Source organism: Melanostigma gelatinosum (assembly GCF_949748355.1).
Source record: "Melanostigma gelatinosum genome assembly, chromosome: 5".
Lineage (NCBI taxonomy): Eukaryota > Metazoa > Chordata > Actinopteri > Perciformes > Zoarcidae > Melanostigma > Melanostigma gelatinosum.
In genome coordinates, this window is record NC_136638.1 from 724,762 (window position 1) to 742,500 (window position 17,739).

Here is a 17,739-nt window from a genome sequence, read left to right on the forward strand (position 1 = left end):
CTGTTCATTGTTTTGTGGGGAGTTGATGATCATTTTTGCCTTACGGAGGAGCTGCTTGATCTCAGGAGTCTCAAGAGCACGACGGGTAAGGACATGTTTGAAGCTGTGTCAGATACAATTGACACGATGGGACTGAATGGGACAAGCTGTGTGGAGTTATAACAGATGGGACTCCAGCTATGAAAGGCGAGCGCAAAGGAATGGCCTCTACGGCGTGCGCCAAGGTGCAAGAGAGCAGCGGTGAAGCTGTTAAAATGCACTGTATCATCCAGCAAGAAGCCAGTCTAAGTGCTAAGACAGTCCAGCTTGGTGATGTGATGAACACTGTTGTGAAAACGGTATAGTGATAAAAATGTTTCTCCATAGAAATCTTCCATTACAACGGTCAACATAATTCGAGCACGAGGGCTCTCCCACAGAGAACTTCAAGCTTTCCTCTCCGACATTGATGCTGAACACGGGGACCTACTCTACCATTCTGATGTTAAGTCGCGGCTCCGTGCTACAACGGTTTCATTCCCTGAGATCAGAAATCTTCACGAGCTGAGTGACCCTCTCTGGTTGGCAGATCTGACTGAAGAAGAGTCTACAAGGCAAAGACCAGCTTGTACCACAACTTTATGCGCACATGAAAGCACTCTGTGTGAAGCTCCGTCTCTTTGAGACACAACGACGCAACTTCCCCACGCTGTCTGAAGTCAAATGTGCTTTTCTAAATGCCAACCTTTCTGCTAAAATGGGGAAATATGTGTCCGTGATAACGTCTCTCATGACAGAACAATCTTGAAAGTGCTGACTGCATTCTCTCATTGAGAAAGACATCAAGCTGTTCTCGACTCCCTTCCTGATGAATGCAGAGAGTCTGCTATTAGAACTTATCGAAATGCAGTGTGACGATTCTCTGAAGAATCAACATCAGCTTCTCTCCCTACCCGACTTCTACCGGAGCTTGGAGAAGGCCAAGTTTCCTCTGATGAGACGCCACGCAAACAGAATGATGAGTCTGTTCGGCTCAACATACATAAGTGAGCAAACATTTTCTCTGTTAAATCCGAACAAAAACAGACAGAGAACCAAAATGACAGACAGCCATCTCTGTGATGTCCTTCACATCTCAACCACCAAAGTCACTCCTGACCTGCCAGCCATCATTCAGTCCAAAGCGCAGCATCACTGCTCCCACTGAGTGCAACGCTGTTCCCATTATAGGGGAGTTCAAAATACATTACACAGTATTCATGTGTTAACAAGCCCAATTACTTATCTGCATAACAAGCTTAAAATATACCCGTTCCCCTTATTCCCCCTTTACACAGTGCTGTGAAGGCGATCACCATCCTCACTAAGGAGCTATCTGAGCCTGCTGGTTTGACAATGAGCTGCCAACCCTCTGTTAGAAAAACACATTCATGGAGAGCTGGGATGGAGGCTGTTTTTTTCTTTTCTTTAAGCACATTAAATAAAGCATAATTGACCGACATTTGATTGATTTTGCTGACTTGAATACACCAGAGGTGAGGCGATATACCGCATCTCTAGTGAGTGGCCCAGCCCTCGGTCGATTTTTCTGTATGTGGCCCTCAGTGAAAAAGGTTTGGACACCCCTGACACTCGCGTTTGCTACCTGATTGGGTCTCAGCAGTCATGACATCTCCTCTTCCCTGATTCCTCTTCCCTGATTCCTCACGCCTGATTCCTCACGCCTGATTCCTCTTCCTTGATTCCTCTTCCCTGATTCCTCACGCCTGATTCCTCTTCCCTGATTCCTCACGCCTGATTCCTCTTCCCTGATTCCTCTTCCCTGATTCCTCACGCCTGATTCCTCTTCGCTGATTCCTCTTCCCTGATTCCTCACGCCTGATTCCTCTTCCCTGATTCCTCACGCCTGATTCCTCTTCCCTGATTCCTCACGCCTGATTCCTCTTCCCTGATTCCTCACGCCTGATTCCTCTTCCCTGATTCCTCTTCCCTGATTCCTCACGCCTGATTCCTCTTCCCTGATTCCTCACGCCTGATTCCTCTTCCCTGATTCCTCACGCCTGATTCCTCTTCCCTGATTCCTCACGCCTGATTCCTCTTCTCTGATTCCTCACGCCTGATTCCTCTTCCCTGATTCCTCACGCCTGATTCCTCTTCCCTGATTCCTCACGCCTGATTCCTCTTCCCTGATTCCTCACGCCTGATTCCTCTTCCCTGATTCCTCACGCCTGATTCCTCACGCCTGATTCCTCTTCCCCATTCCTCATGCCTGATTCCTCTTCCCTGATTCCTCACGCCTGATTCCTCTTCCCTGATTCCTCACGCCTGATTCCTCACGCCTGATTCCTCTTCCCTGATTCCTCACGCCTGATTCCTCACGCCATCGGAAGGAAACAAACAGCCTTGATTATCAATCGACTACCAGGTTTATTCAACATGGATAACAGATTGCAGGCGTTGCTGACCTTGAACAACCAAAACCAAAAGGAAACTAGTGAGACGTGTCGACCAAATTTGTTGACCGATAATCGAGTCAACTTTGATTTGTAAGTGTTCATTTTCAAGTCAATTTGATGCGTGTGTGAGTGAGAGCAAGACCTGCAGCCTTGTAACTAAGTTTGAAAAATAAAACTTGTTTTTTCCCACTAAATGTGTCTATTTGAGTTTATAGAGGACGATCTTAAGTATCAAGCATGATCTTTTATAGATTAAGAGGACAATAATACTCTGATGTATCTTCTTTAACGAAGCAACCAATCTACTTCCTGTTCACCGCATGCCCGGTGTACGTGAATAGTCATTTGATATTTGTTTTCAGGCATGCTAGTATGGACGGAAACATTTTTAAAACAATGCTGAAATGCCGTGTGGACGGAGATGGTTTTCTCTTTCAAAAACCCGGTTTGAAAGAGAAACGTAATTGTGTGGCTGTAGCCGTCGAAGTATCAGCTGCCGTATCACCAGACTTCAGATCAGCTTCTTCCCTCCGGCTGTGAGACCCATCCTCCATCCATTTTTATTTTACGTAGCACACAACTGCATTTCTTTGTGCACCCGTGTTGTACAGTGACAATAGAAGAATCCTTGCACCTTGCATCTACTACTCTTCTGTCCACATTGGCACGCTTCCCGATAATGTCAGTCTTTTGTGTCACATTGAAAAATGTAATGCGTTTACATCAAATTCTGAAAAGAAAATATTCAGAGAAGCAATTTTTTCCATTCACATAATTAACATGATACCAAACTGTAAATGCTATGAATCAGATGTGGGCTGCCAGTGTGACGCAGGTGCTGATCTGAGCTCATGTCTTCTCACTGGCTTGAACGGTGTTGACGCTTGTATTTCGTACAGACGGTTTGAACAACTAGACGTGTGCGTGGTGTCATCTTGTTACCCTCTAAAGTGTGCTGAAGCTCCAACACCTGCTTGATAAGCCTCTTCTCCTGCCTCTCGGCCTGGTTCTCCACCTCACCTGCAGGGTGGAAGGGACAGTCAGACCATGTGACCCGAGGACAGATCCTTGTGTGTTGTCTCACCATCCTCTGAGCTCATGGTGAAGTACTCGTCTTCCTTTTTTTGGAATGCAGGGCTGCGCCTGTCAACACACTGCGAGATTTAGGAGGTAACGTTCTAACATGTAATAATCAATTGTATACGTGTACAACACCAGATACACCAGCTTCAGCGCTGCGGTGCTTCTGAGGCGGACCAGGAACCACGTTACGCTAACAACGGAATAAAATGATCGCAAAACTCCCAGAAGTATTCCGCTTAAATAACGTTAACTGTTGCGTTTCTGTCAGATGACGTAACGCTCATTTGACATGTAGAATTTAATAAACGTCAGCAATGTGCTATTTAGAGGTACGCCGAACATCATCATTTAAGATACATATAGGTGGTACACAATACATGTCATTTTTTTACGATCTAAAAATGCATCGTAGCGGAGTGACATTACATCTCATAACTTTCTACTATAGAGTGGTCTCGCTGACGTCACGATCTCCTTAGTTACGAGGTCTGTCGGCCATGTTGGAGTACATACAGATACATGGCGGCGAGTAAACAAGGAAGTGCGGCGAAAATACCATACTTTGAATCACTGGATAGTGCATCAAAGGTTCGCTACCTGGCCAAATTGAAGGTTATTGGTAACTTGGATCCCTATACGATGAGTGCAGATGGTTTCAGTGCCGATCCTACTTATCTTCCATCGGTAAACTACGCCAACATCTACACGTATCTCGTGAACACCCCCAGTCCTTACACAAAAGACGAGTTGGAGTGCTACAAAGGGCTCGACGCTTATAATCAGTTTGTCAGTGGATGGGTCCGAGACGTCAAAGCAACGGTCGTCGAGAATTCTCATCTCGTCATTGGGAGGGTAAATATATCCAGATCTGGTCAGATATTTAGCAATATTCAATGTTTACTCAGTGCAAACAGACACGTGTGTTTGTGTTTGTGTACATTGTACATGCACGTCATTGTGTGCGTGTGTGTAGGAATTAACTTTAAACTAACTCCTAACTTGATTTCTTGTCTCTATCAGCTCTGCTGCCACAACTAATCACCGCACAAAAGTTCACCATGATCGATAGCTTATGCGACTCAGCCGTGCATGCCAGTGGCTTTGTGTGTACTCCAACATGGCCGACAGCTAAACTGTGACGTCACACGAGATCGCTCTATATTCTGACAGCCTGAAGCAAAGGAACCTTGAGCCCAGTCGCCCAAACACAGCGAGCTATCACGTCCTGGAAGACAGCGCTGGCTTGTTAGCTAGTCATGTTGAACCGGGTGACAGAAGAGGCCAGCTGGCGGAAAAAACAAACGCACCCTTAGCCAGGCCTGTTGCTAACATGCTAACATAAACTAGCCACATGCTGTTTGCTTCAACTGCCCCATAGTACTCGCAGTGTGTAAACGGCACATACTTTACGACGTGAAAACAACTGCTGCTGCACACGCAACCAACTAAAGGGTGTGAGTAACCCTCCCAGCTGTGTTCAGTATGTCCTGCTCGCCACCATCAGGCCAGTGCACCAAACAGCCGCCAGGGGGCGATATGAAACCAGGAGGAATGACGGCACCAGCAGCACAGGCGTCTGGTGCATCTGGACAGAACATGGATGGATGAGTGTATCCCATCATTGCTGTGAACACGATTCTACGAGAAAGGTAAAGGTGAGAATACATGGTGATCATCCAAATAGTTAACGTCATAAACACCCCTGTATGTGTACTATGAATGACGATTCCACGAAAAGCTTATGAATGAAAGAAAAACTAATTTTATTTCACTTTGATAAATCAATCTTTTTTTTGTCGTTTTATAAAATGTCACTTTGCAGGAGAGTAATATATATGTGATAAACTTGGGCGCGGTTATAAAATCTGCATTTTAGGAGAACTTAATCCTGGGGTTTGGCTGGAATCAAAAAGACCGGTTGGACATAATTAGAGTTGCAAACAGATGAGTATCCTGTGAGCAATCCTATCCGCAGAGACAGAGTGGCAAAGTGATACCCAGGTAACTGCAACCAACAAGCACTCAATTAACATCCTCACATTGTGGAACGTCACTCATCAAATCCGTATATTCTGTCATGCCATATTATATTGAAAACCCACATTTAAATATTTGTTAAAAACAACGTATTTGTTTTCTTCATGGACTTATCCTTTGCACACTTATATACACCAATCCTCCTCCAGCTGCTGTTACCCTCACTGAAGAACATACAGTGTCCACAGTGTGAGTGCTCGCCTGTAGAGACGAGTCCTGATGAGGACGCGCAGCTCGGGGCAATACATATTTCGCCCCAAGCTGAATTTATTTGAGGACGCTGATTGGCTAAATTGTATGTCACACATTCATATCTTAAACCAGCAATTGGCTGAACTGCTTCAAAGACTCCTGTGGGCGGTTTTTCCAGCGACCCATCGCTGCTGAGACACGCAGACAGCTGGAGAGGACGTGCAGGAAAAGCATATATTTTGCATAGACATCATATTTTACACATGTTACTGGGGGCATTCCACATTTCAAAAAACACAAATATTGACAATTTGTATCATGTTATTATAATTATAATTTTTTTTTTTGTGGCTCCAGGGGGGGCCAGCCGCCACTGCCTATCAAGTGTCCCCACGCTTCTTCCCGTTGGCTCGTCAGCGGGCTTGTGATGAAGCTGTGTTGAGCATGTGTCAACTTTGTCATGAAGGCAGACATCATCATCATCATCAGACAGCAGCAGTCGTCATGGTCCACAAGAAGATAAGCGGCTGGCGGGCCTGTGAATGGGTAACCAAGAAGGATCCATAACCCCTGCCCCGCGTTGACGAGGTTCTCTTCCTTGGACCTCCACAGTGGGTATTACCAGATACCTCTCGCCTCTGCGGCCCGACAGAAAACAGCTTTATGTACCGGTTGGGGACTTTGGCAATGCAAGGTCCTCAGCTTTGGACTTTGTAATGACCCTGCCACATTCGAGGTTGATGGACAAGGTGCTGGCTGGTGTCTCCCGTCAGCAGTGCCTGGTTTACCTCAACGACATCCTGGCGCAGGGCAGCTCCTTCAAGGCCACCCTGGGGTCCCTAGGTTGGTACTGGAAAAGGTCAGAGCAGCTGAGAAGGAGAACAATATCAGATGACATTAAATATGACATTAGGGAAGACAGGAAATATGCACATTCACCAAACTGTCCACTATGTGGACGTTGCCACATCTAGAAGAGGGGTCACTCATAGTCCGGACCCAGACACTGTTGTATCTGGACCCTGGACCAACACCCGATAGATAATTCAGAATTTTCGTGCAGCTTTTCTAGCCTTTACGGCACTTGTTCAGTGTTTTATATCCTCTCACATGATGCTACTCGGCCAATCAACTATGTGTATTCCGATAATTATCGCCCTCAAATCGTGAGATAAACACACACAGGGAGAGAGACCCAACAGTTGGCGAGAATGTGAGTCAGAGAAGTTACTTCACTTGGCAATCTCCAAAAAGAGAAAAGTGGGCAACAAGACCAGTCTTTCAAGAATGGACAGACTCTTATATGTTAATTCTGAACTTGGGCAGTTTAAAACCAGGACGTCTCATATGTTCAGAGACCGTGGCGATAATTAAAAGCAGTAAGCGTCACTACGAGACAAAGATCACAACTTTTGAGCAAACGTACACTCACATCTGAAATGAAGGCACAGACAATAAACCTAAGAGGCCAATCTGACCAGAATCTAACACTGTCCAACAATGATGTGAACAGAGAGAGGAATGAGGCTGAAAGAAATGGTTTCAACACAAACAGATGTAATGTTAGAACCTGCACACAAATCTCTCTTGTTGGAAGAATATAATATCGTGGTTTTCTTGGTTGACATCACTTCACACCTGAATGAACTGAATTTAAATCTGCAGGGAAAAGATACGGGAATTCAGTTCAGTTATGTTTTTCTAAAATGAAGTACTGTATTTTAAGTTACACATTTAGTTTTTTAATCGAGTCCTTATGTTACTTGAAATGAGATGTCACGTGAACATTTATTTATAACTAGATTGTGTATTATTTATAATTCATACCGTTCAATTTGAAACCTTACAATACATATTGTTTAGATATTATTCAATTGAACTTTCTTTATTGTCAGGTGTTGACTACATACAGATATCAATACAACTGTTAGGCCACTTCATTATACAGTAGATTGACCAAATCACAGTGCAAGTCAGACATTATTGTGCTGTTCCAGACCTTTGCATGAGGAAATTCTCTCCAACTTGACCTTGTTGAATTTGAATTGATTGATCGAGAAGGAACACATCACGATTCCTCAAAGAACCTCTTTCATTCATTCATAGAGTGTTGGTCCAATTTCACCCCATCACCAAACTGTTCACTGCTCCCCAGGATGCCAGAGACGATGTGGTCCCGTTTGCTCTCAAATCAGAATTATTTAGCAAGACTGCATATCTGCAAGATGAAAGTCCCGTTTCAAATACATTCAAAAAGCAATAGTGCCAATTCGTGTCTGTTCTGAGTATTTCCATCTACAGTGACAAGTTCCGGGACCGAGAGGAGAACTTGGATCGAAAGAGTTCTCAGCTGTCACATCATGCGATGTCCTCATGACGCCGCATGGGTGAACAGCAGTCAGTGCTGTGGCGTGGTGGGTCTCCAGCAGCTTCGTGCGGCATGGACAGCGATGATGAAAACACAGAAGAGGTCGTGGAAGGTAAGAAACGTATTCCTTTTATTGTGTTCCCTGTGAACGACGAATTGGTCGATGCACGAGGGTTCTCGGTTGAGTTGAGATTCGGAGTTTTCCGTAAATCCCAATGAGTCAGTCTGCCGCTGGGCCCGCGGGTAACCTCAGAGCGCCGGGGACTTTCTTCATGCAGGGGATCCGCTTGACGGGGTAGTCCGGGCGGCCTGGGTAATACTGGTGTCCCGCTGCTGGTTCCTTTTGAACCAGGCACGAGATGGAAACACGATAGGTTTCATGTCTTCTCCACATGGTGCAGAGCTGTGCAGTCTTCTTTCTTTGGATCTCTTGTGCCGACGTGAGCGGTCAGAATGCGATTTATTTCACAGAAATGGAGTTGTTTAAGTTCGAAGAAGTGGATGAATGAAAAGTGCGTTACGTGACACTATGTGACATACGCTCTTGTTTTATGAAAACCAAATGCAAAAGTGGAAACTGGTCATCAAATGTTGGCCTCTCTTTGCTATTCGCACCTCGTGGAACATTGGCACTTGTGAATTGTTGGGGTGACCCACTAATATATCAATAGTTTCGATGAAAGACAACACTTGATTAACAAAAGTCATGGTATGCCTCACGGAAAGATATCGATAGTGGCCACAAGACTTTGAAACTGACAGATAATGGGCAGATTTCACAAAGTCTCAAACCACTGCTATTTCAGGGGTTTCTTTCCATTATGTCTACAGGTAATGTAGCCCATCACGCTCTGTGCATTGTTTTCATGTCTAATCGGCATGACTAATCAGAGGGTTCACAAATATATTTGTAGAAATGCTAAGATGCGGGAAGCTTGAGAGTATTGAGCATTTTGTTTTACCTTTTTTATTTGATCACCTTACAATTCCTGAAAAATGCTGCACACAGTGAAGATGGACCCTTTCAGAAAATACCCCGCACAACGCAGATCAAAGTGACAGAGAGGCAGCTGAGCACCTCTCATGAAACATGTACATGCTTTACGTGATAGTTTGTTTCTGTCCAAAGTCAATTCACAATGCCCAACATACTTTCTGAAGAATTAGAGTTTAAGGCCAGACCTATTTGGTGATAAATCATGGAGCTAGAGGTAGAGTTTGGGTCAAAGGCTACTGAGGGAGATGCGTGTGTGTGCGTGTGTGTGTGTGTGTGTGTAGGTCCATTGGATGAAGATGATCAGCCCCATGGGTTCTGCACAGTAACCTATTCATCTAGCGATCGTTTTGAAGGACACTTTATTCACGGAGAGAAGAATGGCAAGGGAAAGTTCTTCTTCTTTGATGGAAGGTACTGCAAAGATAAGGCCCTAATACTCGTATGTATTCCGTTGTCATAGTATACAATCAGCAATATGTGTAGTATTTCATTACAGTTGGGCACACATTTATAAGCAGCAACGTATTATCAGCACTGTGTATTTACATGCACACTAATAATTCCATTCTGACCATACTTGCCTTCAGGTGGTTTGCTTTAGTTCTACTAATTGCAGCCCTCTTTCTTCTGTCTATTCATAGTGCACTGGAGGGTTTCTATGTAGATGATGCTCTGCAGGGCCGGGGGCTGTATACAGATGAAGATGGAGCTGTCCTCCATGGGACCTATGTGGATGGAGAGCTCAATGGACCCGCTCAGGAGTGCAATGCAGAGGGCCGCCTGGTGTTCAAGGGCCAGTACAAAGACAACAGCCGCTGTGGGGAATGCTGGATCTACTACCCTGTGAGTCAGCTCAGTGCTCACTGCAACACAGTGGCACTGGTTGCATGTTCACTTGGTTACATGACTTCAAGGCCTTCTGAGGCCCTATTCAGAATGTATATATTTTATCTTTATGCCACTGAATGTTCTCGAAAGCCTTGTTTAAGACATCGGCAGAAATATGATACGCTTCATGTAGTAGAAGTAAAGTCAATGAATGGTCTGTTAACTGTGTGTATTGTGCATGTTGGTGTGTACTGTGGTGCATCTAGGATGGAGGCTGTGTGTTTGGGAAGGTGAATGAGGACGGGGAGATGACTGGTGACTCCGTGGGGTACGTCTACCCTGGCGGCCACACGGCTCTCTGTGGAAGCTTTGTGGATGGAGACATCATTGAGGCTCGCCTTGCCACCATGATCACCACTGAGAGTGGAAGGCCACGCTTCGAAATCACACCGAACAGTAAGGAGTTAAGACCTGTTCCCACTCCGACGGCCGTGGGCAGGCCGTCGGAGTGGGAACTCTACATCTGTGTTATGTACACAACTGCTATTTTACATCACCTATGACACCAGTGCAAAGTTCCAAGGCTTGCTGAGCATCCTAAGTCACAGGAAAAGAAGCTTCATTTTTCATGCTGAATGACGCGTTGTCCCGGCAGTGGGCGCCACATGAAATAAAGGTTGTTCAATGTCAGCAGACCATTTCAGTAACTTTTCATCATTAATATCTTTCGATCATCCGAACCAAATTTGAAGTTGATTGCATGAATTCTGTGGGAGGAGTTCATTAAAGTTAGTGCTGTGCAAGTTAACGCGTTCATTTATAATCACAGCGAATCACAGCGAATGGCGGCATGTATGAGCCTCAAGAATGAGCTGAGAAAGTTAGCGGAAAGATTAATGTGAGACAACATCCGGTTTCTTCAGACGAACATCCGGTTTTCAGAATAAGATATTTCAGAATAAGATAACAAAGTATGAATTATATTCACATGAGTATACACAAGTATAAAACATGCTACCTGCACCTAATACACCTAAATTGAGGGTAAAGTGTCTTTATTCTTTGATCGCTGGGTCACCATCATCACCTCTGAGTTACAGCGTCATAGTGATGAACAGTAGAGAGATTCACATGCTCTGACTATCATGAAGACAGACATTTTTGCTGAAACGTGCTGAAACATGTTCTTCGTGTTGCACAGCAGTGGAACGTTTCACATCCAGTCACACACTGAGCACAGATATAGAAGAGATAGAACTGCTGCTGTTAAAGAGAATACTGCTGCTAACAACAACCTGATGAGTTTAAAGTGTTTACACCAAATGTTATTGCCCTTTTGTTCATATAGCAGTACTTTAAAATAAAAGTGCACAATACACTACTTTTTAATTCATTATTGAACTTTGCCATAACAATGCGATAAATCGCAAAAAATCCATGCGATTAATTGCGATTAAAAATTGTAATCGTTGCCCAGCACTCGTTAAAGTACGTCTGAAAACGATGAAAATTGACAAAAAAGCCAAAAATGGCTTAACTACTGTATCGCTCCCTAGTGGTTGAATGCAATGAAAATTGTAGAGTAGGTAACAATATACAATGTGCACATATGAGACAAATTTCGCGATAATAGGTTAAATGGTTTTGAAGTTTAGAGTATTGAAAAACAAAGCCACGCCTTATGAAGTTCATTGGTCCATATCTTCTAAACGTAATGAGATATTAAACATCTTTTGATAAAATGTTATTATATAGATCCAATACTGATCCACAGCAAATTTAGTAGCAGTCGGACTCAGCGTACACGCTGAGTCCGACTGCTACTAAATTTGGAGGAGGTTGCAAAAAAGTTTTTTTCACAAAATTCAAAATGGCAGGAACTTTTGGGAGGCGGAGCTTAGGGGTCCAAGAGGCTGTTTTATAGACCTCATTTGGTTGCATGCCTGTGTAAAATTTCAAGTTAATTGGACATACGGGATGAGGGGGCTAAATTCTAGGGGGCGCTAGGGAGCAATTTTTTCATGTTCGAGCCTGGGACCCATAAAATATCAAATTTTCATTTTCTGTGGTATTATTGTCAAATTTGAACTTAGCTAGGTAAGGCTTCATGCTGTCGTCCCATTGTGTTTCCGAATAAGTCCCAGCTATCGGCATCTGTTTGCAAAAAAATATTCAGGCGGAAATAAAACCTACTTCAGTGTGTTCAAACTTCTATTACTCAATGCCAGTAGCACTTACATTCTGTTGGGGAAAAAACTTCAGAGTGTTACCTTTCAAAAGAGACCAAAACCATGCATGTACTCCAAACGGTTCAAGAGCAGCTTTCAATTGACTTTGGGTAAGCCGTGGACAGGCGTTTTAGGCTCAGTGGTAACAGGTTAATGGATCCCTTTAGAATGTTGTCCTCTCCTTGGCCACCTTTGTTTGTCAAGATACAAATCTTTTATCTCGGTGATATGATTAATGTGGAAGTATGTTATTTCATGTTGTGGTATTGAGTTGTAAGAGATGAGAACTTTTATGAAATATAAAACAAGCAAATATATTTTTGTCAGATTGAAATTTGTGACGAATCAAGGTACTTCATCATATTGATGGAATATTCCAATTTGGCATTAATGGTGTCATACCAACTAAATACTAAATCCGCTCCCTTTCCAAGCGTGTCGGAGAACTATGGTGGCCTTGAGACCGGTGCAACTTTCAAAGTTGCAGAATCAGTATGAGCCCAAGTAGCTGCGCATGTGTGTTTCAGCAGCACACACGTGTACTTTACATGACTGTACAGACAGAATACTCTGCTCTCATTATTTATAACATTTAGGTTTTATAAATCGGACTATTTTTTGGCGTATGAACATTTCCTCATTTGTATGTACGCAAACATTTAGTTTGGATTTCACGCACTGTTTTATAAATTACCCCAGGTAGTTATTGTTCAAAATGTCTGTGGACATCTGTACACGAGCATGACATGCTCTGTTTTTAAGGTCCTGTGTACTCGTACGACAAGTCCACGTCCACCTGTATCGCCGCCCATGCTTTGCTTCCTGACCCTTATGAGAGTCAAAGGTAAGGAAGCGTCATACTGTACATACTGCGAGCCTGATGAAGGACATCTCTCTTCCTGAATCTATCACAAGAATTAGAATGTAACTGGGGTGCTGAGCACTTCCACATTGTTTCTGTGTGTCAGGGTGTTCGTGGCAGACTCTATGATCAAAGGAGCAGGAGAGGGGCTGTTTGCCAGGACGGGCGCTGATACTGACACCGTGATGGCTTTTTATAATGGAGTTCGCATCACACACTCTGAGGTAGGATACATAGAGTTCATGGAAAGACCTGCAAGGATTGTGGAGCAGCTGAACTCATTTTGAAAAATAAAAATGACAGATTTGAATATTGGTATTATCTGAAATGTTGATAATAATTAAATAAAATCCTGATTGAGTGCAAATAAAGTAGTTAACGGGAGCAGAAACGTTTTTAATTGTTTGGTAAAATGTGAATGCAAACAGGAGAAGTTCATTGTGGTTCAGATATAGCTAAAAGATTAAAGCTGTTAACTTAATATAATGGAGAAATTATTGAAATATTTAGGTTAAAGTAATAGATAACATTTGAAATGGTAGCTTATAGTAATGAATAAACAATTTTAATTGATTTTTTATGAATTGTTATATAGCCTCCAGAATAATATATATATATATATATATATATATATATATATATATATACATATTTCTTTTTTTTTTTTAATGAATTTTGTTCCGCTTTAATGTAATGAATAAATGTTTGAAATATTTTGCTAAAAGTATTTGATGAATGAGAAAACGAGTACCACCCTTCACATGTATTCTTAGGTTACAGTATTTTTACTTATTTAACAATTTTTTGTTGTCTTTTTACAAACAAATGAACTCAGGTGGACAGCAGAGACTGGGCACTGAACGGGAACACGATCTCATTGGACGAGGATACGGTCATCGACATCCCTCAGCCATGTGACCAGACGGAGAGATACTGTGCGTCTCTCGGTCACAAGGCAAACCACTCCTTCATCCCCAACTGCAAATATGACGCGTGAGTACAAACGGTCAGAAGCAGAGGACAGGGAGGGGAAGAGAGGCATACATTTTCAAAATAAGATTCATATTTTGAGATTTAAAGTGAATTGACCCTTTGCAAAACCCTACTACTGCATCAAACTGTCAGAGCGACCATGAAGCCCACACTGGCACTACTTACAGTCCCTTAATACATAGAGAAGCAGACAATATGCATTTGAAGGATATATCCAGGTTCTCAAACTGATGCAGCAGTGAAATTAGGTTTTAAAAACCTAAAGCTCATAGATCACAATGTAAAAGTGAGCAGAGTGAGAAATTGAGGAACACCACTGTTCCTGTGAAGTTGGGGAGGTCTTTATTCACTGTTCCAGCTCCAGAAAAGCAAAAGCATTATGTGTGTGTGTGCTTTCGTTATTAGCATCGCAAAGAAGTGGTGAAGCTAGTTCATGAAGTGCTCGTGTAGCCTGCTGATGTTACCGATACAGCTGCAGTATCTACTCCAAGTAAAAAGGAAAACAATGGGATTTGGAACGCAGCTCTTGTTGGATTCCTCGGCGGCCATCTTTGATTGGGACATCTTTGTATTTTGACCTTGTTAATCATTTAGTTTTTTATGCCATGACCTCAGTCACCGTTTTGAACCCGGAATGCCATCCTAGCTGGGTAATTGATATGAATGTATTATCATGATTCATAATGAATAAATACTTTGCTCTGTTAATTGTATTGATATTCATGGTTATCTTTAATATTTGCTCATAACTAGACCAGCACACATTTTCCCATAACCATGTAGCAGAAATACACCGTGACTTACAAAGTATTCAACCTTTAATTACTGTCACAAGGAGAATGACCTTTCTGCATCGATCAGGCCAACTGTCCTCCTTTTTATATCTTCCTTTCTTCTGATTCCATCACCATGGAACCACAATGTTCACTGGTCAACTGTCGGTGGTAGATTGACTCTATTGGATTGATTTGTAGCGTGAACTAACACTTGTTGTGAAATGCATACATATCTTATAGTTGTCACCATCTGTTGCAACAAGTAACAAAAAGGAGGAAAGTGATGAATGTTGCGTGGCCCAGAAACGGACAGGAAGCGATCCACAAATATGCAAAAGTCAATTCATGTGTAAATGGTTCACAAATGCATATCACTTCATGCAAACATGGAACATTTTCATGCTAAAGTGAAATATGGGTTTACAGAGGAAATTGTGGATATTTGCAAGTCACTCTATTGTTTGGGGACAGTGAAATATTGGTGGATCATGGTACACGTTGTCTTCTGTGGGTTACAGATGTTGAAGTACAATCAAAACGTTTCTCTCTGTCAGATCTTTAATAAAGGCCCATTATGCCCCAAAAGAATTTAAATAGTTGATTTATGGTAATAGTGAGTTATTGTCCAGCATTATAACATTTGTCATTCCAGAAGCATAGTGAAGTCATTTTGGTTTTGTTTGTTTTCTGAATTTGAAAGTCTTTTTTTGTTTTGTTTGTGCAGGTTTGTCCACCCTCGTTTTGGGCCCATCAAGTGTGTCCGAACCTTGAGGGCTGTGCAGAAAGACGAGGAGCTCACGGTTGCTTATGGCTATGATCACGAGACACCTGGGAATGATGGCCCTGAGGCCCCTGATTGGTACAAGCAGGAGCTGAAAGAGTTCCAGCAAAGACGGGCGGCTCCCACTAGCCTGTGAAGATACACATGCCAATAAAACAGCCCTCTACCTGTACGACCACCTTACCAGACTCCTGCAGCATCGTGGCTCATTATCCCCTGCAGATACAAACCTCTCAGATGTTTGAGAAGTTGTCCTGCTTTATATGGTATTCAAACGTGATACTCCTTGAGCACATCTGTATGAATGGGAGCTTTGGAGCAACAGGACTGTGCAAAAAACCAAGGAGACATGTCTCCGGCTGAAGGCCATGTTCTGTCCTCTTCATCACATATCACTGGAAATAAAGATTACACGCTCATGGGTGGTGCTTAAACATTTCGGATATTATGAAAATTACAACTTTCTCATTTACACTGTCTATCTTCACCGATCAGTTTCTTATTTGTTTTTCGCAGCAGCTGCAGTTTACTTACCAGTGCTCCCCTTGATTTTACGGTAGTATTTATCTTAAGTTGAATCTGTTTAGCGCACACCTCATTTGAACTAATTCAGCTGTCCCAATCCATGTATGAAGAGTATGTATGTATATATGTATGTATGTCTGTATATGTATGTATATATATATATATATATGTGTGTGTATATATATGTGTGTGTATATATATATATATTATATATAATATATATATATTATATATAATATATTATATATATATATATAATATATTATATATATGTTATATATAATATATATATATATATATATATATATATATATTATATATATATATATATTATATATATATATATATTATATATATGTTATATATATATATATATATATGTTATATATATATATATATATATATATATTATATATATGTTATATATATATATATATATATATATATATTATATATATATATATATATATATATATTATATATATATTATATATATATATATATATATATATAATATATATTATATATATATATATATTATATATATATATATATAATATATATTATATATATATATATTATATATATATATATATAATATATAATATATATATATATATTATATATATATTATATATATATATATTATATATATATATATATAATATATATATTATATATATATATATTATATATATCACAGTGACTCATTTATTCTGAGTATCTGAAATTGGTGAAAAACTGTATTTTCAGAGCTTTTTAGGTCTGATTTGTAATGTAAGGACCAGTAGAAAAGAATGGATGCTCTACCACTGCAGCAAATGCCCACTGAGCGTGGTCCACTTGGCAAACTGAATTTCACTTTTTATATCTTGAGATTTGAGGATCAGAATGAAGACCTGTGTAAGTGCTTATGCTAAAGTAGAGTCCTGTAATGTTGAAAGCTAGGTAGCTAAGCTAAAATCCTTTAAAATAATTGTATTCATATTTGTCATACACCTGATGATGCAGAGCTGATCTTGCTTGAACTTGGCAAAACATTTATTATGTGGTACAGTGTCACCAATATTTGCAGGTAGTATCGGGAATCAACATTTTCCCGCAGGCCAGTGTAACGTTCCCCATTCTACAGGTCACGTGGAAACCTATTTCAGGTTTTGGCGCATAAATTATAGCTCTCAAATCCTTATGTTTAATTGAGGGAAATACAGCTTTTGGTGAATCGGTTTTAAATCGGTAAACCCTAACGCGGGAGTAGGGGGCGGGGCTTGACTGCCTGAGAGTCCAAACTCCGGGCATTAAACTCCGGGCATTAAACTCCGGGCATTAAACTCCGGGCATTAAACTCCGGGCATTAAACTCCGGGCATTAAACTCCGGGCAGTAAACTCCGGGCAGTAAACTCCGGGCAGTAAACTCCGGGCAGTAAACTCCGGGCTTTGCACCTGCTTCCGGTCAGCAGGTGAATGGATAAACGTACCTGCTGAGCCAACAGTGAAACCAGCCTGCTGCCATAGTTGTTACCACCGGGACTCGTGTTTTTGACTAAGAAAGCCCACAAAAGTATCACGGCGAGTCTAAAGGTCCACCCACGCGCTCAGCCGTCTGCTCTGACCGTGGAGAGATCGGTAGCAG

The 17,739-nt window shown here is 41.7% G+C and overlaps 1 protein-coding gene across 2 annotated transcripts; it reads left to right on the forward strand.

Annotated features, from left to right (window-relative positions):
* The first annotated feature begins 8,116 nt into the window (after positions 1 to 8,116).
* setd7 (SET domain containing 7, histone lysine methyltransferase) lies at positions 8,117 to 16,059 on the forward strand. 2 transcript variants are annotated; one of them, XM_079268646.1, is made up of 8 exons: positions 8,117 to 8,227; positions 9,394 to 9,523; positions 9,754 to 9,955; positions 10,207 to 10,396; positions 12,931 to 13,012; positions 13,137 to 13,254; positions 13,866 to 14,023; positions 15,524 to 16,059. In XM_079268646.1, exons 1-8 carry the CDS (start codon positions 8,131 to 8,133, stop codon positions 15,714 to 15,716), a joined length of 1,170 nt encoding a protein of 389 aa, XP_079124772.1. In that variant the 5' UTR covers positions 8,117 to 8,130; the 3' UTR covers positions 15,717 to 16,059. The 2 variants fall into 2 exon arrangements, with proteins under 2 accessions (XP_079124772.1, XP_079124773.1); XM_079268647.1 differs by lacking the exons at positions 12,931 to 13,012; positions 13,137 to 13,254; positions 13,866 to 14,023; positions 15,524 to 16,059 and having other exon boundaries at positions 10,185 to 10,379.
* The last annotated feature ends 1,680 nt before the right edge of the window (positions 16,060 to 17,739 follow it).

What these genes read in the sequence shown, in the direction of transcription:
- setd7 (XM_079268646.1), top strand. Translation starts at nt 8,131, where the DNA reads ATGGGTGAACAGCAGTCAGTGCTGTGGCGTGGTGGGTCTCCAGCAGCT. An exon ending in CTTCGAAATCACACCGAACA is followed by an intron (nt 10,397 to 12,930) that starts GTAAGGAGTTAA and finishes TCTGTTTTTAAG; the next exon opens with GTCCTGTGTACTCGTACGAC. An exon ending in CCCAACTGCAAATATGACGC is followed by an intron (nt 14,024 to 15,523) that starts GTGAGTACAAAC and finishes TTGTTTGTGCAG; the next exon opens with GTTTGTCCACCCTCGTTTTG.